The 23,675-nt window shown below is 47.9% G+C and overlaps 2 protein-coding genes across 4 annotated transcripts in view; both read left to right on the forward strand.

The window, feature by feature from the left end:
* The window catches only part of CLSPN (claspin), a gene marked incomplete at both ends in the record, with an annotated part of 37,618 nt that extends 24,060 nt beyond the window's left edge, over nt 1-13,558 (forward strand). For 2 of the 3 annotated variants that reach the window (XM_082678663.1, XM_082678665.1), the window contains 7 exons: nt 314-478; nt 590-711; nt 961-1,088; nt 1,638-1,743; nt 2,318-2,400; nt 2,671-2,832; nt 3,142-3,252. In XM_082678663.1, the coding sequence (XP_082534789.1) occupies nt 314-478; nt 590-711; nt 961-1,088; nt 1,638-1,743; nt 2,318-2,400; nt 2,671-2,832; nt 3,142-3,252 (877 nt within the window). Of the gene's footprint in view, nt 1-313; nt 479-589; nt 712-960; nt 1,089-1,637; nt 1,744-2,317; nt 2,401-2,670; nt 2,833-3,141; nt 3,253-13,528 lie in introns of those variants that run through there. The other variant, XM_082678664.1, reaches the window with a different exon arrangement.
* Nucleotides 13,559-15,156: 1,598 nt separating this feature from the next.
* On the forward strand, nt 15,157-18,683 carry LOC309827083 (UPF0500 protein C1orf216). Its single transcript, XM_082661589.1, has 2 exons — nt 15,157-15,218; nt 16,894-18,683. Exon 2 carries the CDS (start codon nt 16,899-16,901, stop codon nt 17,586-17,588), a length of 690 nt encoding a protein of 229 aa, XP_082517715.1. The 5' UTR covers nt 15,157-15,218; nt 16,894-16,898; the 3' UTR covers nt 17,589-18,683.
* The last annotated feature ends 4,992 nt before the right edge of the window (nt 18,684-23,675 follow it).

Here is a 23,675-nt window from a genome sequence, read left to right on the forward strand (position 1 = left end):
TAGGTTGAATCCAGGCTCTGCTGCCTCCCAGCTAGCTGTGTGACCATTGGTAAGTTGTTTACTCTCTGAGTCTCAGTTCCTTCAACTGAAAATTGAAAGGAATAATAATACTCCTCCCTGAGATAACGCAGTAATGCTCCAGAGCACGGTTATTGGCACACAGTATATATTAAATAATAGACTTTTAAGTATTATCAAAATGTATTATTATTATTAATTTAATCTTATTGTTATTAGAGATGGCTCTGTGTTCTGCTTTTCTCATTGCTGTGTGTATATTCATTGTTGTATTTTCTAATTTTCAATTTTCCAGGAGATTGAAGAAATACCTGGAGGATGAGGCAGAGGTGTCAGGGAGTGATGTGGGAAGTGAAGATGAGTATGATGGGGAAGAGCTTGATGAATATGAAGAGGATGTAATTGATGAATTACTTCCTTCTGATGAGGAACTGCAGAGTCAAATCAAGAAAATACACATGTCAGTATCCCAGCAAGCCCTTCTGAATAATGAATGGGGTGTGTCTTAAGGCAGGCCCTATAACCAGCCAGAGTGGTCCTGGTTTTGAACACCGTATTTCTCCTGTTGTAGGAAAACAATGTTGGATGATGATAAACGACAGTTACGTTTGTACCAAGAAAGGTACCTTGCTGATGGGGACCTGCACAGTGATGGTCCTGGACGAATGAGGAAATTCCGATGGAAGAACATAGGTATTTTGATTGTTGCCTTTAGAAGCAAATTGTACAAAGGTACATGTTTGTCCAGTTTAAGACAGCAAGAGGAAATCAAAACTATAGCAGGCAGCTGTGGAGGACCTTGCCTTGACCTTTATTTTCTGTTAATGGATAGGAAAAGCTTGTGTCAGTGTATTGTAAATGAAAAGGGTTCACTTGTGTCTGTTGAGACACCCTCTCTTGTGGGGAGTGCAGAATGCTAATAGCCTTAACTCTTTGCTTTAGATGATGCTTCCCAGATGGACTTGTTCCACAGAGACTCTGATGATGATCAGACTGAAGAACAGCTTGATGAGACGGAAGCCAGATGGAGGAAGGAGCGAATTGAACGAGAGCAGTGGCTTCGGGACCAGGTAGGAAGCCTGCAAGAAATTCTCCTATTCCGACCCTACTTATGAGGTCACTCCGTCACCCAACTTGTCATGATAGTCGTCAAAATCTTGGGCAATATATTGCTGTCCCCTTTTTTTTTTTTTTTTTTTGGGTACGCAGGCCTCTCACCATTGTGGCCTCTCCCGCTGCGGAGCACAGGCTCCGGACGCGCAGGCCCAGCGGCCATGGCTCACAGGACCAGCCGCTCTGCGGCATGTGGGATCCTCCCGGACCGGGGCACAAACCCGTGTCCCCTGCATTGGCAGGCGGACTCTCAACCACTGCGCCACCAGGGGAACCCTGCTGTCCCTTTTAATCCTTGAATTTTCTTTTGTGCTTTGAGAAGGTTACCATGGGCAGTTCTAGTCATGTTTTTGTCCAAAATCCTTTTTTTTTTTTTTTTGTCTAAAGCAACAAAGAGTTGCAAAAAGGAAAACAAATGCTGTCCCAAGTACTCTAGTTTCCAGGCTATACTAATTAGTTGGGGGAGCTGTGGGCTTCTGTTAATGCTGTCTGATTTTTATTTTCAGGCACAGCAGGGGAAAATTGCAGCTGAAGAAGAAGAGGAGATTGGGGAAGACAGTCAGTTTATGATGCTGGCCAAGAAAGTTACAGCCAAAGCTCTGCAGAAGAACGGTGAGCTCTTAGTCCTCCTCAGGGTCTGGCGCCCGGGGTTGTTAGTGCTGGAGCCTTAGAGGTGACTCCAGCCTTCGGGGGCTGGTGCAGCCTACTCATGGGCCGGCGTCGCTCCGATGGGGAGAGACAGTATTCTTTCCATCTTAGACTGTTGGGCAGTCGACATTGTGATTGTGAGTATATGTAGCTGGTTTTGCTTTATGTTCTAAGGCAGCTCAGAGGATTGAATTCTGGCTTCTTTATTCAGTTGCCCAGGATTATATACTTAAGTGTTAGAGCTGGAATTTGAACCCAGATATGCCTAACCCCAGAGCTGATGCTCTTAAACACTCCTTAACACTCTTACCACTCTTGTATTTTCTTATTATTACTGTTAATTAGACAATAAGTTCAGCTGAGTTGTCTGTCTTCTCTTAAGCCACTTAAGTGTACTTTCAAGTCATGATTATAAAATAATCAGAGTTCCTATGGCTTTAGTTTATTGGTTTAGTTAAAGGCTTGTTAGCTTGTTTAGATTTAAAAGTAATTCTACGCAGCTTTGTCCAGAACAAGCCTCTCTGTCTTTTCTTTTCAGTCAGTCGCACTGTGGTTATTCAAGAATCAGAGTCTTTATTCAGAAATCCTTTTGAAGCCACCAAACCAGGAAGTGACAACCAGGTTGGTTGGGGACCTTGTTAGCCTGATGTCATGATCTTCAGTGTTATAAAGGCCCAGGTCAAGTTAAGGGAATGCTCTTTCATTAGGGGAGGCAGGTGGCTGCAAGAAATGGAAGTAGATGTCAAAGGAGCCTACCATTTCTTTTCTACTTGAGCAGGGTAGGACTGTGTCCCCTCAATACCTGGTGGAGGCAGGGAGGCGCTGACTTCTCATTCTTCCCTTGGCACTTGGAATTTGATACCAGGAATTTGATGACTCTTCTTTCCTCAGCTGAAGACGGGCTCACTGCTAAACCAGCCCAAAGCTGTGCTTCAGAAACTGGCTGCCCTGTCTGACCTCAACCCTAGTGCTCCCCGAAATTCAAGAAACTTTGTCTTCCACACACTTTCTCCTGTCAAGGCTGAGGCAGCAAAGGAATCATCTAAGCCTCGGGTAGGGAATTTGAGAACTGATTTGGTGAATCTCCACAGCAGAGTGAATGAATGAATTGAATTGAATTGAATTGAAAAAAAATATGTATTTCTGGCTTAAAGGCTTAAATGCTGCAGTGTTAATCTTGCACTCCCAATAAGGTACAAGGGGATTGCTACCTGCAGTAAGTAATCAGCTTTGAAACTTGTCTGGAAAAGTTCTCTTTCTATTTTTCTAATGATCCGTGATTTAACTATGAGCTGCTTAAGGGCTAAGTGAAGCTAAGTACTTGTATGAAGGTCTTGAGTTGGCTCTTTCTCTGCTCTCTAGGTAAGGAGAAGGGGTCCGTCTTTAATGACATCCCCTTCACCTAAGCGCCTCAAAACAGATGATAGCGCTTCAGGATCGAAGCAAAGCATCTTCAGATACTTGGAAAGCTAACACCACAAGGGCACCGGCACCTGTGTTGAGACTTCGTTGAGAAGTTTCTGGCATTGAAGGTTGGAATCGATGCTCATGTGGATTATCCCCCCTTCCTTCATAATCAATGCATTAAGGTTGAGGACAGAGATTCCAGTTCTTTCCACTGCATGGCTCTGGACATCTCTTTCCTAGTATTACTTCCTGGGTTGGCCACTAACTTAATTCTTCAGTGTTTACAACATCAACTTATGGGATACCTGGGTGTCCTCCATTAAATATTTGACATTTTATCCTAGCAGCTTCCTGGGTTGATAACTTTTGGTGAAAGGGGTGATTGGAGGAAGAAAAAGTGTGGCATGACAGAAAATTACAGACAGCAGTGAACATCAAAACTGGGATGACTCCTTCACACCCCTATGATCTGCACCATGGTGACCAGGACTCAGTGAAAGAGAGACTTCTTAGAGGATCTAGGAATCGACACATGGGCTATTTTATTAGTTTTGCCCCTTCCATTTTCTTTTATGCCTCTTCCCAGTGCAGCCTCAAATTTCCAATTAACCTGTGCTTCCTTTATAATAAGGACTCAAACTGGTACCCAAGTCAGAAAGAGCGACTTTTCTGGAGTATGAGGATGAAGATAAAAGGTTACATCCAGGGTCCGTAGACATTAGATATTCCGTGGGCAGAGAGCTCTCTCTTAGGACTAAATTTTCGATTTGAAGCACTGTTGCTCAAGGACCTTCCTTCTCATTCTGACTGGAAGAGTTATATATAATCATTATTTATTGCATTAAACTGGGTTGAGTACATTGCCCTGAGCAGAGGACAATTTAATACTTCATTACTTATTTTGAGAAAAGATCATCTTGGAGTTTCATCAAAATATTGTTAGGATTGCCACCACTCCCGATTTTCCCTGAACTACCATGAGGCTGTCAGAGTTTTAGACAGATTTTTTTTTTCCTCTCAGAACCAAGTGTCACTGCTGCTTTGGAAAAACATTTCATGTAAATACTGTGGTTGCACTGTCAGGAGCTGGACTTGGGAAGCTGGATGAACCGTGCCAGTTTTTCACTGGCAGATAAGGAATACCAATTTAACTGGTGGAATTAGGATATAGGTTTTCTACAGTTGTTTGTAATATGCAAGATGCTGACTTTGATGGAATTTATATTTGTATATTTGTAATCTTGTATGGTGAAAATGTATATAAAGATGTTTTAATATGTATGTAGTTTTTCAATAAATCCCAATGCCTTGAAGGCAGGATTTGCTGTCCAGATTGAATGCTCATTCTTAGGTCAGAGCCTGTCTGATGTTGAGCATTTTGTTTTCAGGGTATCTGTCTCTCAGGGGAGGCCTCTGGGACTGGAGTGAGAGGCTGCTGCCATTGTCCCCTCACTGTCGTCTCAACTCTGGTGAATTGATCGAATTAACTAACCAAGTGGTTTGGGTTCAGTGCGGGTGAGGAGAGTTTACATAAATGGTGCCTGTTGTTACAGCCCTTTGATTGGCAGACGTGGGTCCAAGGTGGGCATTATTGCCCCTTCCTTTGAGCTCTCTAAACAGTGGCCAAGACTAGGCAGCCCTTGCTAAGCAATAGAGAACTAGGGAGGAGGGCTGGATATTTCTCCCCTTTTGCTTTCCCATATCTTTTTTTGGCAGGGAGAGATGGAGAAGAGTATTAGGATTGACCACTAAGGATAAGAAAATCAGTGCCTGAGAAATCTAGGGAGCAAAGGGTTTCTATTCTAGGCTCCAGAAAGAAAACACTCTTTGGAGAAAGAAAAGTTGAGTCTTAAGCTCTGGGTTGCTTTTCCCCATGTCAGTGTAACTGTCAGAAGGCAAGCTAAGCCTTGGTAATAAGATTGAAGTGGAGAGTCGGGACCTGACCATATGACCTGTGCCCAGAGCACTGAGCCTCCAGCTTCAGCTCCATTCTAGTGAAACTGAAGCCCAGGGCCTGTGCTGTGGCTCCTGCTAGGACTCAGCTTCCCTAGCTTGGAAATTATCTGCCTGGAGGGATGAGAGCACTTGAGTCTGGGCGATGAGGGTGCTCAGTGTCAGTCCTTTCACCTCCTCTGTGTTCCACACGCTGGGGTAGGGACACATGGTATTTACTTCATTTAAACAATTCAGTCCACAGCTGCACAAACCATACTAGGGTCTCTTCCATAAAGCACCAGGTTATACTCACCAAAGCGCTGTAGAGACAAGGTACTCAGCTTCCTGTGCAAATTCTCAACTGCCTCTCTACAAACTTTACCCCACTTTGAGAATCTCTAATGGCTCAATGTGAGTGTTTTCGGGGTTTTAGCTCCCAGAGCTATATGTAATATCTCTTGGGGCTTCCTGTCCCCCAAGTGGGGCTTGTACACCTCAGAATAGGGGAGAGTATTTCTGGGAGGAATATTGTCATGATACTCTCTGATTGTATCATCCCTGAGATGGCATTATATCTTCTACCTTTGTGTCCTACTCACTGCCTGGCACATGGTCTGGAATGTGGAATTGCCCAGTAAAGGGTGAATGAAAAATACCAAACCTTTCAGAGCCTCCATTTATATCTATAAAATGAGGATAGTCATTCATGCCTGTCTCAGAGTTGCTGTGAGGCTTGTTGGAAGATGTATATGGATGCATTATGTCGAACACTACTCTGCAAGCATATGGATTTGCCAATATTACAACTGCATCATGTTTTGTGGACCACTCCTCCAAGGCCTGTTGTCTCATAAGCATCTCAAACTTGACATCTTTAAAAATGTGATGTTCCTTCTCTAAAAATGCTCTTCCTCCTGTGTTTCCCATTTCACTAAAAGGTACCTCCACATACCCAGTCACTCAGGCTGGAAACCCAAAAGACATTCTCGATCCCTCCTTCCTTACTCCCATAATCAAGCAATCTCTAAATCTTGTTATTTCTACTTCCAGATTGCATCTTGAATCACCTCTATAGCCGATGCTCTAATCCAGGATTCCATAATTTCTTGCCAGGGTGTTGGCAGTAGCCTCCTGATCTCCCCACTCCCATTTTTGCTTCCTTTCCATCCAATCTGTGCACAGCAGCCAAAGGGCGATATTTGCATAATTAAATAGGAGGATGCCACTCCCTCACTCAAAACCTTTTCTGTCTTCCAGTGCACTCAGGATTAAGTTCAAACTACAAGACCCTCCATGACATAGTTGTGCCTCCCAACCTCCTATCATCCTCTGTTCTCCATTCACATTACACAAAGCTTCAGGGCCTTCCCCCCCTTTTTTTCAAATGGACTTCTTTCTTTTTTTTTTAATTTTCTTTATTTTGCTTATTTTTTATTTATTTATCTTTTGGCTGCGTCGGGCGTTAGTTGTGGCATGTGGGATATTTTGTTGGGGCATGTGGGCTTCTCTCTAGTTGTGGCGTATGGGATCTTTCATTGCAGCGCTTGGGCTCTTCACTGCAGCACGTGGGCTTCTCTCTAGTTGTGGTGCGAGGACTCTAGAGTGCACGGGCTTGGTTGCCTCACAGCATGTGGGATCTTAGTTCTCCAACCAGGGCTTGAACCCGCATCCCCTGCATTGGAAGGTGGATTCTTAACCACTGGACCACCACGGAAGTCCTCCCTTCATTTTAGAAGGAACCACAGTCTGGTGTTCTTGATGGCTGGTGGGGTAGAGGTGGGGGTGAAGAGGCAGCTCTCAGCTCCAGGCTGGAGAATCACTGGGCCCAATCTAAGGGGTGGAAGGTGCAGGGTCAGGATTGGGAGTGAGTCCTGTAGGTTTTTCAGTCCCCATCTCTTTTTCTCAGAGGCTGAAGGAAGGAAAAAAGCTGACTGCCCACCCCTCTCTTTGTTTGTCTTGTCTAACTTATGTTATTTATCAAAAAGACAGGTTATTTGGAAAACCAGATAGACCCAGGCAAAAATCATCTGGGTTTTCCAAACGTGAAAAATTAGGTTCTGGGGGCCCAGGAGGAAAGGCATATGAGAGAGAGAGAGAGAGAGAGAGAGAGAGAGAGAGAGAGAGAGAGAGAGAGAGAGGGGGAGAGAGAGAGAGAGAGAGAGAGAGAGAGAGAGAGAGAGAGAGAGAGAGAGTGAGTGTGTGTGTGTGTGTGTGTGTGTGTGTGTGTGTGTGTGTGTGTGTGTGTTTATGGTTGGGAGGGGGTGAGGAGTATTAAAAGTATTTTATGTCTCTGTAGTCAGACCCGGAAATCCCTCCATAACATCCAGGCTTTCCCCCTCCCTCATTTTCCTTCAAGTTCTTTATGATTACAATCTAAATGAGAAAACTAAAATCTGTATATTGGTGGCTGGGAGTGCTGAAAGGTTTAATTGGCCAAGAATGAGAACATGTCAGGGCTGTAGCAGAACGGCAGCCGATGGCTTTGTCTAGCTCTCCTGCCCTCGCCTCCTCCCACAGCTCCACGGGCTTACTGAGAGTGTCAGGGTACAGAGAGGTTTCTAGAGCAGAGACCCGGTCCGCCTCTTGTCCCTTCAATGTTATCATCCCAGAATGATCACAGCAGTTATGGAAGTTAGACGTTAGGGGAAGAACTTATCCTTTCATAACTTTGTGATGATATGGCCAAAGAACACTGCGGGTTAAGGGCTGTCTGTCCATTAAATATCCAGGGAAGGAGCTAGCTCTGTGGCTACAACCAGGAATTTTTAAAGCTTGTGGTTCTCTTACCTCTGGGCAGCAACATTATTAGGAAGGAACTAAAGCAGGAGGCTATGGAGGCATGACTCTTGGCTGCAATAGAGGAAATGTTCTGGCTGAAATCATAGAGAGAGCCCTCTCTCTACATACACACATGCACACTCACAGAACAGAACCAAGACCCTTTCTGGCCTGAAGAATCTTTGGCAGCAGCAAGAGCACTTGTCCCATTTTGAGTGTCATTTGTCACTGAGCCCTGCCCGACCCACTCACCCATTGTCACAGTGCCATCGGACTGTGATAGCCACTTAATAACTTGATCTCATCTGTATAATCTGAGTTAACTAGCTCCACAGTTGTGAGGATTAAATTTGAGAAATTTGTAAAGTGTCTGCCTCCAGGTCCAGCACATAGTAAATCTCAGTGAGTGCTTGTTGAATGAATGAATCCGTGAATTGGAGCATTAAGGCTCCCTTGACCATTTCCAAAAGTCAGTGTGTAACAGCTTGAATAACAGGCTTGTGGGCTGTCCCGTGGAGCCTGGAGCCTGAGGCATGATCTAACCCTGCCATTCATTTAACATACGTTTGATGAGTATCTGTGGTATGTGGGGTAGACCCCGTGATGCACCACCCTATCCCCTTTAGTGAAGGCTTTGCTGGCCCCTCTGCAGACGGCCTTCAGTGAGGGGACGGCCTCAGCTGCAGAGAACCCCTTACCCAACGCTCACGCCCCATTCCAGCACAGCCCACATCCAGTGATGACAGGAGTGTAAAGGCCTGGCCACCTCAGCTCATTTTGGGACAATTCTAAAGGGCCCATTCTCACTTCAGAGCTCCCTGGGGGGCTGGCTGAGGCTGTCATGGACCTGTATTGGTAGTTCAGCTCCTTTACCCTCAACTTCCACAGACGTTGATCCCAAGGGTGGCGTCCTAAACTGTCTGAGTCTGCTTCCTGGGGAATCCAGCCTATGAGTGTGCTAGTCCTGGTGGCCAAGGCTTTAGGACAGGAAAGGACAGAGACTCCTTTGCAGTTTCCAGCATTTGTTTCCAGCGCTGGAGATGTCCATGCTGCCTTTTTATGTCCACCAGAGGGCAGCAGCAGCATAGCAACCCATCCTCCTGAGGCTCAGTGGGGTGGGCTTGGAGGTCTTTCCCCCAGCCCCCTCCAATTTCCCACCCCCAGTACTGAGTATTAGGCAGGATCACCCTCCTAAGGGAAGAAAACTTTGGGAAACTGTCTAGGCCTTAGTTTTGTCAGTCTCAACACAGCCCCCTCCCACCCCAGTGCCAAGGCCAATCTGTCTTCCTAATGCGGACCCCACCCCCCTTCTCAGTGGGCAACCTCCTTGCCCAGGATCTCCCACCTCTCCACACTCACCATCCACAATAGATTTGTTTTCTGTGTGACAAGGTAATTATGAGCTTGGGGATAGGAGGCCCAGGGGCCAGTCTGAGGATGGTCACTTCAATCTGGTTCTCCCTGTTCTGCTAACATTATTGATTTTTTAGTTTTATTTATTATGATGATTTTTCTGTGTGAACTGGCTCTGATGACATGAGGTATGGAGGTAAGAGGGCAAAAGCGAATTTATTCTTGTCACAATTTAGCTTCCTGAAACCACCCACCCGACATTTTTTTTTTTTTTTGGTCTACTGGTTTTAGCATCTTTGCTTACCTGCCTTCTTTCTGTTCCCTACTCCCCAAATTTCTCCCGAAGATTCTTCCAGGAATTGGAGCCAGATGTGGCTAGAGAATGCCATTAACTTATCAGCAAGCCTTTATTGCATTCCCATTACTAGTCAGTTATTTCTAGGCTAAGCTCCCCAACTTCCTGCTTCCTTCTCAGCCCTTCCCCTGGGGCAGTCCTGAGACAGGCCAAGCTATATGCCTTTTTTTTTTTTTTCCTGCAGGAGTTTCTCTGGCTGTGAAATGGGTTTGAGGAAAACCTGACGAGGAAGCTTTCAGAGAGGGAGATTGAGATTGAGTGGAGCCTATTCAAAGAGCATGCCTGCCTGACCTTCAGGCTACTGAAGGCCTCCCATGGTGTACTCCACTTCCTTACGGAGAACGGGAGGGGCAGGGTGGGACGGGGCACGGTGATTGCCCGATTGCCGTGGGAATCAGCTGAGGCCGAGGGCGATTTGTGGAGCCACGTTCCCCCAGTCTGTTTTCTCTGTGTGTGCCAGAAGAATGAATAAATCATTGTTCAGGGGTGGGATGCAGCTGCCGGGCTCCTCCCCTCGGCACATGCCCCGACTCCAGCTCCTCCATTGAGGGCTGCTGGAGCAGAGCAGTTTATACACCCAGCTCCCCAAATCCTATTGAGGCCTCCCCCTCCGCACGAGCCACCGGCTTCAAGCCCATTCAGCCTGGCCCTTTGTGCTGGAGGTTAAGTGGTTACGTGTGGGGGGCACCCAGAAAGGACCTGTCAGTCCCTGAAAGGCTGTGCTGATAGCGTGCCCTCCTACTGACGAATGGGTGGGTGGAGGAGAGGTGGGCGGCTCGAGGGTGGGGTGGAGGAGAGGGCAGGGGGATTATGGAGCCCTTGGAGGCAGCTGCTAGGAAGGGGGTGGAACAGGCACTCCCTTCTCTCATTCTCCCTTCAGATCGGCTTCTCTACCTCACTCTGTTGTGGGCTCTGGGACCTTGGATTTGGCTTCTCTGGGCTCCTGGTGGAAGAGAGGCTATTTACCATTTGGGTGCATTGGGGAGAAAGAGTCTATGCTAACTTTCAGGCTTCCAGCATCTCCAAAACACACCTCAGTTTCTCCTTTTTCCCTTCAGGGTCAGGAGGGAGGATGCAGGGGGGCTTGGGAAGAGAAATTCATCTCCCAGGTTAATGTGGAGCAGTACATTTGGAACTGCCCCACTGAGCTTTAAAAGCTTCCTGGGGGGGCTTCCCTGGTGGTGCAGTGGTTGGGAGTCCGCCTGCCAATGCAGGGGACGCAGGTTCGTGCAGGTTCATGCCCCAGTCCGGGAGGATCCCACATGCCGCACAGCGGCTGGGCCCGTGAGCCATGGCCGCTGGGCCTTCACGTCTGGAGCCTGTGCTCTGCAGCGGGAGAGGCCACAGCAGTGAGAGGCCCGCGTACCGCAAAAAAAAAAAAAAAAAAAGCTTCCTGGGAGGTCCCTCAGGAGCTGTTCAGGGTGGATGGTTCAGGGCAGGAGAGAACTCAAACTGGGTATATTACAAAGATTTTGTTGGAAAAGGATGATTCTAAGGCTTAAGACAAAAAAAAGCTGTAAAACTTCAGGTTTGATGTACCAGCCCCTCATTTTACAGCTGAGAAAACAGCCATGTTGGGGGTGGAGAAGGGACACATCTTACCTAAGGTGATCACACATCAATTTCTGGATAGATGAGAGTGACACTTTACCTTTAAGGGGTGGTAGAGAAATGGATGAACAAAACAACTAGGTCACCAGCTTCCTAGGCCTTCCTTTGCTGAGCTGAGCTAATTCTGGAGAATGTTTTTTTTCTGCCTTAAGGGCTCTCAGGTACTTCAAAGGTCCTCCAGGGCTCTGCCTGGCCTTAGGAGCCCAAGTAACAGTGTTCACAATTTTAATGTTATTTAACAGTGTTCAAGGCATATTATCTTTATTTAACCTAAAAGAGTTAAAATGCTTTGATTTGTCCAAGTTCCCAAAGCTATGTGGGAAGTTGACAGGTGATATGAGCTCAGGAAAAGAGAAGAAAGCAGGTCACAATGGAGCTTGTCCCCCAGGATTAGATGCCTGTGCTTTGTTTTGATGTGGAATCTTTGGGGGCTTCCTCAGTTATTTCCCTGCCGTTCACAGGATGAAGCCCAAGCTCCTTGGAACGCAGGTTAAGGCCTTTCACAACTGGGCCAACTTTATCCTCCAGCCTCACCTCCCATCTCCATTTCCTCCCAAGCTCCAGACACACTGGCCTCCTCTGTGTTATCTGAACACGCACACAGCATACAGTTTCCGCTGCCTTCTGCTTTCTCTCGGTGAGCTTCTATTCATCCTTCAAAACCTGGCTCAAATATCACCTCTGTGAAGCCTTTTCCTTCCCGTCTTTTGGGCTCATTACTTTTGCCTTCTAGCTCTGTTGTAGGACCTGTCACGTTGTACAGCCCACTCTTTTCTATTTCCCTTTCTAAACAGAGAGCTCTCCGAGGCCACCACCACTTCTGATTCTGCTTTTAATCCTCAGCACATTACCTGGCACAAAGTAGCCCTGTGTAACTGTGTCCTGAATATGAATAAATGAATGGGAAGGGGCAAGGTCCTTGAGATTAAAACACCTTGATCCTAGCCATCTCTTTTTTCCTGGGAGTACTGACATTGAGAAATTATCCATCTATAGAGGAACTCATGCCGGTCCTATTCCCTGAAGTAGAAATTCCTCTCAGCCTCCCTTGTCTCCTTGCCTCACATCCCAGGCCCCTAGGGCCTGGATCTGGCCACTCACTGCTAGCCAGTCTTGGCTCTGACATCTGCTCAACAAGATAGCGAATCACTTTCCACTGCTAGATCTTCATGATGAGCTGGCCTTCTGCAGAGCCCTGTTTGGGCTGGTACTGTCCATCTCTGGTGATTTCTGTGTCCCTGCCAGTTAAGTCCCTGCAATCTATGTAGCTGGGTGGACACAGCTACAGACACCCCTTCACCTGGGGTGACTGATTCCCTGGCATCCTGACTGAAGAAGCCTCTGGTGACTGAATAACAGACATCTGTATATCTGCTTTTCTGTGGTCATGGATGCCCCTGCCTTCCTGGGGTTTTTTGTTCTCCAGGCTCCCAGCTCTCTTGAAAGTCATGGAGCTGCCAGGACCACTGTCTGAGTACTTACTGCATTAATTATACGTGCTAGAGTATCCCACCCAAGATTATCCTTGCCTAAGAAAAGAGAAGCTACATTCTGATGCCCTTGGAATTCAATTTACCTGTCAGGTATTATGTTATTTAGAGATAATCAGCTTTATAGAACAATGGAGTGACCAACTGATGACTCAGCTATGTCAGGTTATTGCACGCTGAGTAAAATATAGGCTTTAGATCAACAATCAATATATAATTCTTGTTTTTTTTTGTAACCAGAATACATAGGAAGAGGTAGAGGTAGGTGTGGCATCTTATGTGATTGTACCTAATGACTTTCTCGGAGAGTTGCTTCCTGTCTCTGATATTCGACATTCTGCGGTTCAGGAGGTTTTAGCATCTAGGGAGAAATGTTTCTAACCAGGGAATGCAGAGACGATTCCACTGCGTTTTGGGCTCCTCGTAATACTAGAGGAATAGAAGAAAGGAGGTCACACTTGTAGGCTGATAATGGCTATTAAGGGGAAACAGAGTTGCTACTACTTAATGAGCGCTGAGAGGTACCTCAGTGGGACCCAGGGGACCACCTTGTGCTCTTGTATTAATCAAGATTCTTTTGATTGCCAGTGAAAGAAATTCCACTCAAGTTAGGCTTGGCAAAATTAGGGTCTTGCTGCAAGGTATACCAAGGCCTCAGGAAACAGGGACAGGACCATCACCAGGACTTCTGTCTTTCTGTGTCTGTATGTCAGCACTATTTTCTCCTACTACAGACTGACTTCTATTTGGCAGGAAATGTGATTGTTACAGCCCTAGGCTCACATCTTCCCTGCTTTGTCTTCCTTTAATTTTATTTCAAAAAGTCCCAGAGAAGGACTCTGACACCTAGAGTGGGAGTCCTATTCCTAGATTCATCAGGCTTCCATATGACCCACCTAATTAGAGCTGGGAGAGACAGGAGAGGTATGAGGAGGAGCTATTCAGGGCCCACCAAACAAACAATGAGATTTTGTCGTGACTTTATGACATAGGAAGACCTGTATCACTGCAGACCACCAAAGCTCAGAGACTTTACAAGTGAGGATTTGGGTCACCTCATAAGGAAAAAAACTCCAGCTGAAGGTAAGGGGAACTTGCAGTGGATAAGGGAAAAGCGAGACTAGTTAGGCCTCAGAACCTGATGTAGAAATGGGGCTGAGGTCTCCAAGTGTATATTTTTAGCTGGGGGAGTGTCCAAAGCTTGAGTTACTTCTTCCTTTTCCTTTTTATTTCCTTTTCCCTCTTAAAATAGGAGTTGTCGTAATCATGAAATGTTTTTTTTTTTCTCTTCCATTTCCCTTATTTTGTATATAGGATTTGTTGGTGTGATTTAATTTGCCATTTAATCTCTAGGTTGCAGAATGGTAAACTGGAATTAAGTTGGAAATGGAAGAGGATGCCTCATTATGGAGATCAGACTCAAATTCTTCTTTTAAAACAAAAAAAGCAAAAGAAAGGGAGGCGGGAAAGACAAGGGTATTTTTTAACGTATTATGATTCAAAGATGAATCCATAGTTTTGTTTTGTTTGTTTTTAATTGGTGGCAGGGAGGGGGTAGCAGGAGGAAGGTATAGCCAATTGCTTGGTTTACTCAGTAAAGCTGGGGGGTAGGAAGGGACCTCCTGGAAGCTCATGTGCCCTAAAGGCTAAACTTGTCCCAGACTTCTTTCTGGGGCTGCCTCTCCCTAACAGCAGCCAGTGCTTTTTGGTCTTATCATTAGAGTAAGCGATTACTCTGTTCAGTAAGTGACTTTAATTAAATAAGCACAAAAGGAACATATAACTTCAAATTGTGATAGATGCTATCAAGAAAAGGATCAAAATGCCCTGGGATAATATAAAAGGGGGAACTAATCCGGCCTAGGAGGTCAGAAAAGGTTTATCTGAAAAGAGATCTTAAATATGAGAGGGGGAAGAGAATTTTAGGCAGAGGGAACAGTGTGGCAGAAAGAAGCATGAGACCCAGTTCCAGAGACTGAAGGGCAAAGGCTGAAGCTGGAGAGAGAGAGCAGGATGCTCAGAGCCCTGCGGCTGCAGCCTTAGGATTTACCCTGCAATGCGAAAGCCATTGAAGGGTTTTAGGCAGGAGGGTGGTGACATGATCAGATTTTCATTCTGAAAATGTCACTGTATCTGCAGTGAGGAAAACCGATCGGAGCGACCCAGTAAATGCGGTTAGGGAATTAAACAGGACCTGCAAGGCTTCGGTCCGGGCTGCCGAAGGCGGGGGAGGCGATTCCGACGCTCCGGCAGGCGCGCGGCTCCGCGGAAAACCGAACCGGCACACGTGGGCCAGGGTGCCCCGCCCTGCCGCGCTGACGCCGCCTGACTCGGCAGTCCCGGCTTGCATTGGGCTCACGGCCCGGGATCCCACACCCCACGCGCCGGTCCGCGTGGACGCCCAAGCCGAGGGATTCCTCTACCCTCCCCTCCGCCCAGCCCCGAGGGACGAGTTCCCGCCGCGGGCGCTCGGAACCAGAGCCAGCCGGGCGGGGCGGCGCCTCCAGGCCGTGAGTCGGGGCCCGGAGCGGGAGGGTTTGGACCCTAGCAGGGGGCGGGGGTCACAGCCTCTGCCCAGCTGCCTCTTTTGGAGAGATTAGGGATGGACGGTCAGTATCCTCTGTCTCCTGGGGGTAGTGTCCCTCTCCCGCAAGGCTAGGCAGGAAGGGAGGCCGCCTCCCCCCATCCTTACAGAGCGCTCTCCCACACACAAATTGTGGATTAGCTTAGAGAGAAGCCTGATCCTGGGGTGTCTCGGTTCCCATTTTACCGTCTCCGAGAACCCCTAGGTCCTTAGCAAGACCCCCACCTCATTCCAGCTGCCTTCACGGCCCCGCCCAAATTTAGAAAATAGAAAACATTTGGGCGGGGACATATCCAGGCACCTTGCTTAAAGGGATGGAGTCTGTAGATTACGAAGGGACTGTCCCTACACCATTGCCCCCAGGACTTCTTCCCACCTGGATGTGGGGAGGGTCCCTGCCACCTCCACTTACGCTCTCCCTCACTCTTACTGATCCCCAGTTTTTCTAATCCTAGTAGTTTATGGTCAGTAGGAACTTCTTGTCAATTTAAACCCTAATTTTGGGAGAAGTCAGTTATTGGGGAGGAAAGAATAATGTGGTGTGTTCTCTCTCTAGGGCCTCAGGATGGAGCAAGCCAGAGGCAGGGACCCGGGATAGTACTATACATGGAGGGAAGGGGCAAGGTCAGAAGAGACGCTTGTCAGTGGGAGAAGGGCTTCCTCACTGGGCAGAGAAGGGAACCCAACCCAGCTCTTCCAGCCCTGGGCAGTCAGCAGTAGCCTCTGCTACTCTTGGCCCGTCTCCCTGAGCATAGATAGCCCACTGCAGTCCCCCTCCCCCATTCACTTACTCACTCAGCAAGGATGTGCTGATGCCTGCTTAGTGCCACGTTCTGTGCTGGCTCCTGAATATGATGGAGGGTATATAGAGGAATTCCATGTCTAGCTAGGGAGCCAGTAAGCTGCTATTACAAGGTAGAAAACAAAAACAAAAAAAAGCTGAATAGACATTTATTGATCATAAACTATGTACCGGGGACAAGAAACAAACATGAATAAGACAGCATATACCCAGGGCAGTGGGGATCCTGAGGAAGGCATAGTTAACTGTGTGTGTTCGTGTATATCGGGGCAGTGGGGAGGATATCACGATAGCTTCAGGGAAGTGGGCGTACTAGAGCTGCGTTTTGAAGTATGAAAAGGAATTTGCTGGGTGCAGAAGGGAAGAGCTTAGAGGGAAGGGGAGAGGAAGGATATTATAGGCCCAGGGAGTTGTATGAGGAGAATAACGGTGTGTCTGGAGATCTCTGAGCAGTGTGGAGGCAGAGTGGCAAGAGGCAAGTCTGGAGCAGTGAGCCGGGGCCAGATGAAGCACGGCCTTGCAGGCCGGAAGAGGGTTAGCGGGAGGTTAGGGAGGGAGCCATGACAAACTTACATTTTTAACTAGAGGCAGAGAGATCAGAGGACAGCCTGCCTCAGGGCTGCGGGAAAACCCTGTGAGGAGACTGAATCAGCAGTCAGAGAGGGAAGAGGAAAACCACCAAGGGAGGTGTTACCAGAGCCAAGGGAAAGGAGCAGCCTTGTCCCTGCTGCTAGGCTGCCTCTACTTCAGGCACCCCACCCTGTCCTGCTCTGACTCATTCTCTGCTTCCCTTTGACAGACCAGATGTTTGCCATCCAGCCAGGGGTAGCTGAAGGGGGGCAGTTCCCGGGGGACGCGCCTCCTGGAGTATGTCAGCCCGAGCTTCAACCAGACAGCAACTCCAACTTCATGGCAAGTGCCAAAGATACCAATGAGAACTGGCATGGGATGCCAGGCCAAGTGGAACCCATACTGACGAGGAGCTTCTCTGAGTTGCCCTCTGACAACCAGGACTTCCAGGATCCTGGACTCCCTGAGGGGGAGGTCCGCAGCCCACCAGAGGGGGCAGAGATCCCTGGAGCTGGGCCTGAGAAGATGGGTGGTGCCAGCACAGTCTGCTCCCCTCTGGAGGACAATGGCTATGCCAGCAGCTCCCTGAGCATTGACAGCCCTAGCTGCAGCCCTGAGCCTGCCTGTGGGACCCCTCCTGGCCCTGACCCTCCAGCTCCCCTTCTGCCCTCGGTGGCCCAGGCCGTACAGCAGCTGCAGGCTCAAGAGCGCTATAAAGAGCAGGAGAAGGAGAAGCACCATGTGCACTTGGTGATGTACCGTCGCCTGGCCCTGCTCCAGTGGATCCGGGGCCTGCAGCACCAGTTGGTTGACCAGCAGGCCCGTCTGCAGGAGAGCTTTGACACCATTCTAGACAACCGGAAGGAGCTTATCCGCTGTTTCCAACAGAGGGCAGCACCATCCACACCCCAGGACCAGGGCTAAGGGCGTCTCTGCACAGGGGTGCAAGGGTTTATGTATATATTTGCAGACATGTGTGTTGTGCACAAGCAAGTACAGATTCTTTGCTGGTGTGAGTGCAGGGAAGCATAAGTGAGTATGTCAGTGCTAGCATGTAGGCAGATGTGCACAGGCCACGTGAGAAGCAGCAGCCCTATGTGTGAGTATGTACATATGTGTATGTATAGTATGTATGTAGGAGGAAGTAAGTTTGTATATGCATGTGTGGATGGGTACCCCACGGTGTGTGTATGTGTGCATGAGTGAAGATATATATGCAAAAGATGTGTGTTTCTGTATGAGTGAGTTTGAGCGTGCAGATTTGTGGTGGGTGTTTGTGAGTGAGCCCTTGTGTGTGCAGGCCTATGTGTAGGGGTGCATGTGTGCAGGTGCGTGCATGGGATGTATACATTAGGAGCATGTATATTTGCAGGCTGACTCTGGAGCAAGTGTGTGCAAATATATGTTCAGTTGCACACGTGGGGCATCCATGCATACCTTATGTTACCCGTGGTCTCCACTAGCCTTTTTTCTCCACAGGGTCCCACTGCTCCCTGGAGAGAAGGCTAGCCTGCTCTCAGTATCTGAAGACTGTGGCTGAGCCTTTCTCTTGGATTTCTCGGCTACCTCTCCTTATCCCTCCCCTTCACTCCTCCCAGATCTTGCTCTGCTAAGGCTGTTGTCCCTGATGGTGGATTTGCTGTAGGAAGTTAGGTCACTACTCTGGCCTATTATGGTTTTTTGGCTGCAATCTTGCCAAGGCAATTGGTAGAGAACTGGTATCAGGGAAGGGAGCTAGAATGGTGATGGACACCATGGCAGGCATGGAGGCGGGATCAGAGGAGAAGATAGGGGACTGCCCCACTTGAACTCAGCCATTGGGCACGTGGGAGATGGGGATGGGGGAGATGATGATGGCAGAACCCTGAGAAGACTAGGAGAATGGGAATTCTACAATACCAGTTCCAAACAAATCACACCTCTCCACTGCAAGGGAGCTGTTGCAAACCATATTGACTTAAGCTTCTGATGAAAAGGAATCTGTGTTAATATAATGTCATATGTCAACTACACCTCAATAAAAAAGAAAAAAGAAAAGGAATGTGTGCTTTCTAAGCTTGCAAGGAGTGGAGAGGTGTTCCAAGGCTGCTGGAGAAAAATCTTACTTCCCTCTCTGTGCTTCTACTTGCTGTGCCTCTCTGGCTGTAGCAACATTAGGTGTCAAATTAATTTGGTCAATTTCTCTGAAATCAGACTGTCTGGGCCAGGAGGAGCCACAGTTTGGCTCTCCAGAGTGGGCAGTGGGCAGTGTCAGTCCAGCCACTGGAAGCTCTTAGGATGCTGGGCCATACCCTCTTCTGTGAGTGCATGGGCTTGACAGGCCCCAGCAGAGGAGAGGCTCCGTGAGGTGGAGAGCGGGTGAGTTCTGGAGAGAACCAAGGACTAAAGTAGTTGAGCTCCCTGCTTTGCTTTTGGGAGCCAAGAGGATGCAAAATCCTGATAGGTGAGCAGTGACACAGAGGTCACTGATGCCTCTGGCCCTGTCTCCCTATCTGTAAAATGAGTGGGTGCATAGGTGAGAGGTACAGGGAGTGACGCTGAAACAATGGCCCTGGGAACTCTGCGTCTCACTTTTGCATGTTGAGTGTGAACCTGGCCTCTGGACCAACGAAGATAAACTGGGGCAAAGAAATTCATTTCTTGGGTTTGTGTTTCTATTCTACCTGTTGTTAGGTGGCCTCTTTTCCTCACTGTCTGAGCTCCCCTTTTGAGCAGGGTTCTGGGCTGGGAGCTGGGGCGTGGGTGTTGGGAAAGACACTGGGGGGAGGAATTCAGTCTGCTCTGGCTGGCAGTCTCATGGGGGGATATGGGGAGGTGGATGTGGGGGGAATCTTTCTTCAGGGGCCTCTCAGTCTGACGGGGCCTCTGCCCAAGAGCCCCATATGGGATTGTCCTTGTCCTAAGGCACCTTTGGGCCTGAAAGGGAGGGGCGTCAATTGTGAGGGACACATGTGCACCTCCGACACTCCTATATCACGCTCATATACTCAACCTGCCCTGGAGCCACTACTTCCCTGAAGGGGGGTCTGATTGTGAAAGACTGAGTCAGGGTCCTTAGATGGTTCTGACACAGATGTAGTTATAGTACATGTACATGACTTCAGATATTTGTTGGCGCCAATCGAGATTAGATCTTCTATTTTACATTAGTTTGTATGATGATTCATAAATTAGTTTCTAAAAAATTCAATACTTTTATAAAGAAAGTATATTACAGTTGACCCTTGAACAACGCAGGAGTTAGGGGCACCAACCCACCGTGCAGTCGAAAATCTGTGTGTAACGTATAGTCAGCCCTCCATATACGCAGTCCTTCCATATCCATGGTTCTACCTCCTTGGATTCAACCAACTGCGGTTGGTGTAGTACTGTAGTATTTACTATTGCATAACAAATTACCCTAAAACTTAGTGACTTAAAACAATCACAATTTCTGTAGGTCAGGACTCTCTCAGCGAGCTGCAATCAAGATGTCCTTCCAGGGGCTTCCCTGGTGGCACAGTGGTTAAGAATCTGCCTGCCAATGCAGGGGACATGGGTTCGAGCCCTGGTCTGGGAGGATCCCACATGCCGCGGAGCAACTAAGCCCATGTGCCACAACTACTGAGCCTGCGTACCTAGAGCCCATGCTCCACAACAAGAGAAGCCACTGCAATGAGAAGCTCCTGCACCGCAACAAAGAGTAGCCCCCGCTCCCTGCAACTAGAGAAAGCCTGCACACAGCAACGAAGACCCAACGCAGCCATAAATGAATTAATTAATTAATTAATTAAAATTTTTAAAAAAAACACCGCATACTGACCTTTTAAAAAAAAAAAAAGATGTCAGTCCAAGGTCCCTGGTCTCCTTTGTTGGGAGCATTCAGTTCCCGGAGGGCTGTAGGCTGGAGATCACTTTTAGTTCCTTCCATGTGGGCAGCTTGCTTCATCAAATCACGCAAGCCAAGAAAGTTATAGAGTATTAACAAGACAGAAGTCACAGTTTCCTGCCACCTAATCACAGAAGTGACATTCCTCAGTGTTGCCATATTTTATTGGTTAAAAATAAGTTGCGGGCTTCCCTGGTGGCGCAGTGCTTGAGGGTACGCCTGCCGATGCAGGGGACGCGGGTTCGCGCCCCGGTCCGGTCCAGGAAGATCCCACATGCCGCAGAGCGGCTGGGCCCGTGAGCCATGGCCGCTGAGCCCGTGCGTCGGGAGCCTGTGCTCCGCAATGGGAGAGGCCGCAGCGGTGAGAGGCCCTCTACCGCCAAAAAAAAAAAAAAGGTTGCTTAAAGGGAGAATATTACACAAGGCTCTGAGTACACGGGGGGGAGGGGTCATCAGGGGCCATCTTAGAGGCTTCGTGCTACGGGAGGCATATTTTGATTGATCAGATAAAGGCATATTTTATTGATTGTTTTAAATTATACAAATAAAAATTAATTCTACTTATAAAAATGGAAACATTCCAGAGAAATCTAATATTTCCTATTATCCCTCCCCAACAAGGTATATATATTTTAAACCTCACAAAGTATACTTCTTGCTGAAACAGTGACCCAGGACATTAATAATTCTTGTTATCTCGACATTTGACATTTAAACAGAAACGATACTGGACCAGTTTTTTTTTTTTTTTAAGGTATGTCTCATTATTTCTTTTTCTTTTTTTAAAAAATAAATTTATTTATTTTATTTATTTATTTTTGGCTGCATTGGGTCTTCGTTGCTGCACGAGGACTTTTTCTAGTTGTGGACAGCGGGGGCTACTCTTCGTGGCAGTGTGCGGGCTTCTCATTGCGGTGGCTTCTCTTTGTTGCAGAGCACGGACTCTAGGTGTACAGGCTTCAGTAGTTGTGGTGCACGGGCTTAGCTGCTCCGCAGCATGCGGGATCCTCCCGGATCAGGGCTCAAACCCATGTCTCCTGCATTGGCGAGCGGACTCTTTTTTTAAAAAAAAAAAATTATTTATTTTATATTTATTTTTGGCTGCGTTGGGTCCTTGTTGCTGCGCACGGGCTTTCTCTAGTTGTGGCGAGAGGAGGCTACTCTTTGTTGCAGTGCGTGGACTTCTCATTGTGGTGGCTTCTCTTGTTGCGGAGCACTGGCTCTAGGTGCGCGGGCTTCAGTAGTTGCAGCACATGGGCTCAGTAGTTGTGGCTCACGGACTCTAGAACGCAGGCTCAGTAGTTGTGGCGCACGGGCTTAGTTGCTCCACGGCATGTGGGATCTTCCCGGGCCAGGGCTCTAACTCGTGTCCCCTGCATTGGCAGGCGGATTCTTAACCACTGCACCACCAGGGAAGTCCTGATACTGGACCAGTTTTAATAAGTTCCATTTATTAAGAGACGTTGTTCTAGCAAAGGGCTGTAACTAGATTTGAATAACTTTAACTGTGAGGATTTCTAACAAGACAACATCAAGCCCTCAGAGCACAAGAGGGTGAATTTTCAGAAAAGGCCCCTTTCCTGAATGCATGAAGGCTTTTCTGAGTAAAACCGGTGGTTAAGAGCACAGACTCAGAAGCCAGACCCCTGGATTTGGATGTTGGCGCCATTTCTTTCTGTCTCTGTGACCTTGGGCAAATCAATTAACTTCTCTGTTCTCCAGTTTCCTCATCTTAAAATAAAGACAATAGTAGTAACTACCTCATAGGATTGTTGCAAGGGTTAAATGGATCTATACTATGCAAAATACTGTATGTACCTGGCACATAGTAAACTATATTAATAAGAATTATTATAGATAGTGCTTTTGTGATGCACACTTAACTTTTTCACAGAAAAACAATCAAATTTTTCCTTAAGGAGTCTGAATCTAAAATTTAAAAGACATCATTTTAAAAAGGCTTTTAAAAAATAAAGCTGCCTAATATTCCTCTCCATAAGAGAGCTTTCTGAGCTGAGAAAAAGGCGAAAGCCAGGCCAAGGAACAAGTGTGGTGAATTGCACGTTGACAGGAGCCCTGCCAATCCTGGGTTTAGGGACAGACCCAGACCCTGGTGTGGTGGTGAGTTAGGGAAGGAGCTTGACAAGAGCAGGAAGTCAGGGCTGGAGCCAGGCCAGCAGAGTTTGGGGCCGGGATGTTGAGGCAGGACCCCAGTGGATGAGCTGACCCAGCCAAGAATTGCTGTTTCCAATCAGGCACGCTGGCCATCAGGCCTGATAGTGGGAAGCTCTGAGGCTACTGCTGTACCTGAGTGGAGAAGACCTGGTCCAGAGACTGTCTAGACTGCCCCTGTTTCTTTGCCTGTGACAACTGTACAGACTGAACAAGGAAATGGGTCTGAAGATGCTTTGTATGCATTAAAACAATCAAGGGCCCCCTGCACAAAGCCCTACAGTGCCAGCCCTGCCCTTGAGCAAGTCTTGCCTGCGCAGGTAGATCAGACTTGCATCCAAAAGACTAATGCATTAGCCGCTCAGTCAAGGAGAGGGGGAGCTGCAGCTGCCCTCTGTGAAGGTCTCTGCCGGAGACTTCTATACTTGGGAGGTTGTTTTAAAGTCACTGAGTGGGGATTTCTTAGTCCCTGGGCCAGTGAGAAGAGTGGGGAAGTTCCATACACTAGGGAGGGGTTTAGCCAGTGAGCCACCTTCCCCTTCCTGCCAGAGTGAAACCCCATGACCAGGAGCAGGGTAGTCTAACTCAGGTTTCTGGTCCTACCTGAGGAGACTTGCTTAATAGGAGGAATGAGGGATGAGGTTGGGGCTGAGACCCAGAGACCCACAGGTCAAGGCACACAGCAGAGGCCTGAGCAGGCCCGAGGGACAGGAGGAAGCATGGAAGGGGTTGGCAGGGAGGTAGTGCAGGGCTGGGTCCTCTGGGGAGAAGAAAGGTCTGGGTCCATGGAAACCTTCTCTCCAGGGACCCCAAATAGGCCTGCACCATCAAGTGTTGTCAGGGGATGGGATTAAAACCTGGGGTGCAGGGAGGCAGGGAGTGAAGTGGAATGAGGAGTGTAGGAGTTACGAGGATAAGGAGACTGCGGAAGGTAGGTGGGCTCCCAAGCCCTAGTAGGTGTGGCATATCAT

The sequence above is a fragment of the Grampus griseus genome, assembly GCF_964374135.1.
Source record: "Grampus griseus genome assembly, chromosome: 1".
Lineage (NCBI taxonomy): Eukaryota > Metazoa > Chordata > Mammalia > Artiodactyla > Delphinidae > Grampus > Grampus griseus.

Coding starts and splice junctions, on each gene's coding strand:
- LOC309827083 (XM_082661589.1), top strand. CDS start 16,899: ATGTTTGCCATCCAGCCAGGGGTAGCTGAAGGGGGGCAGTTCCCGGGG.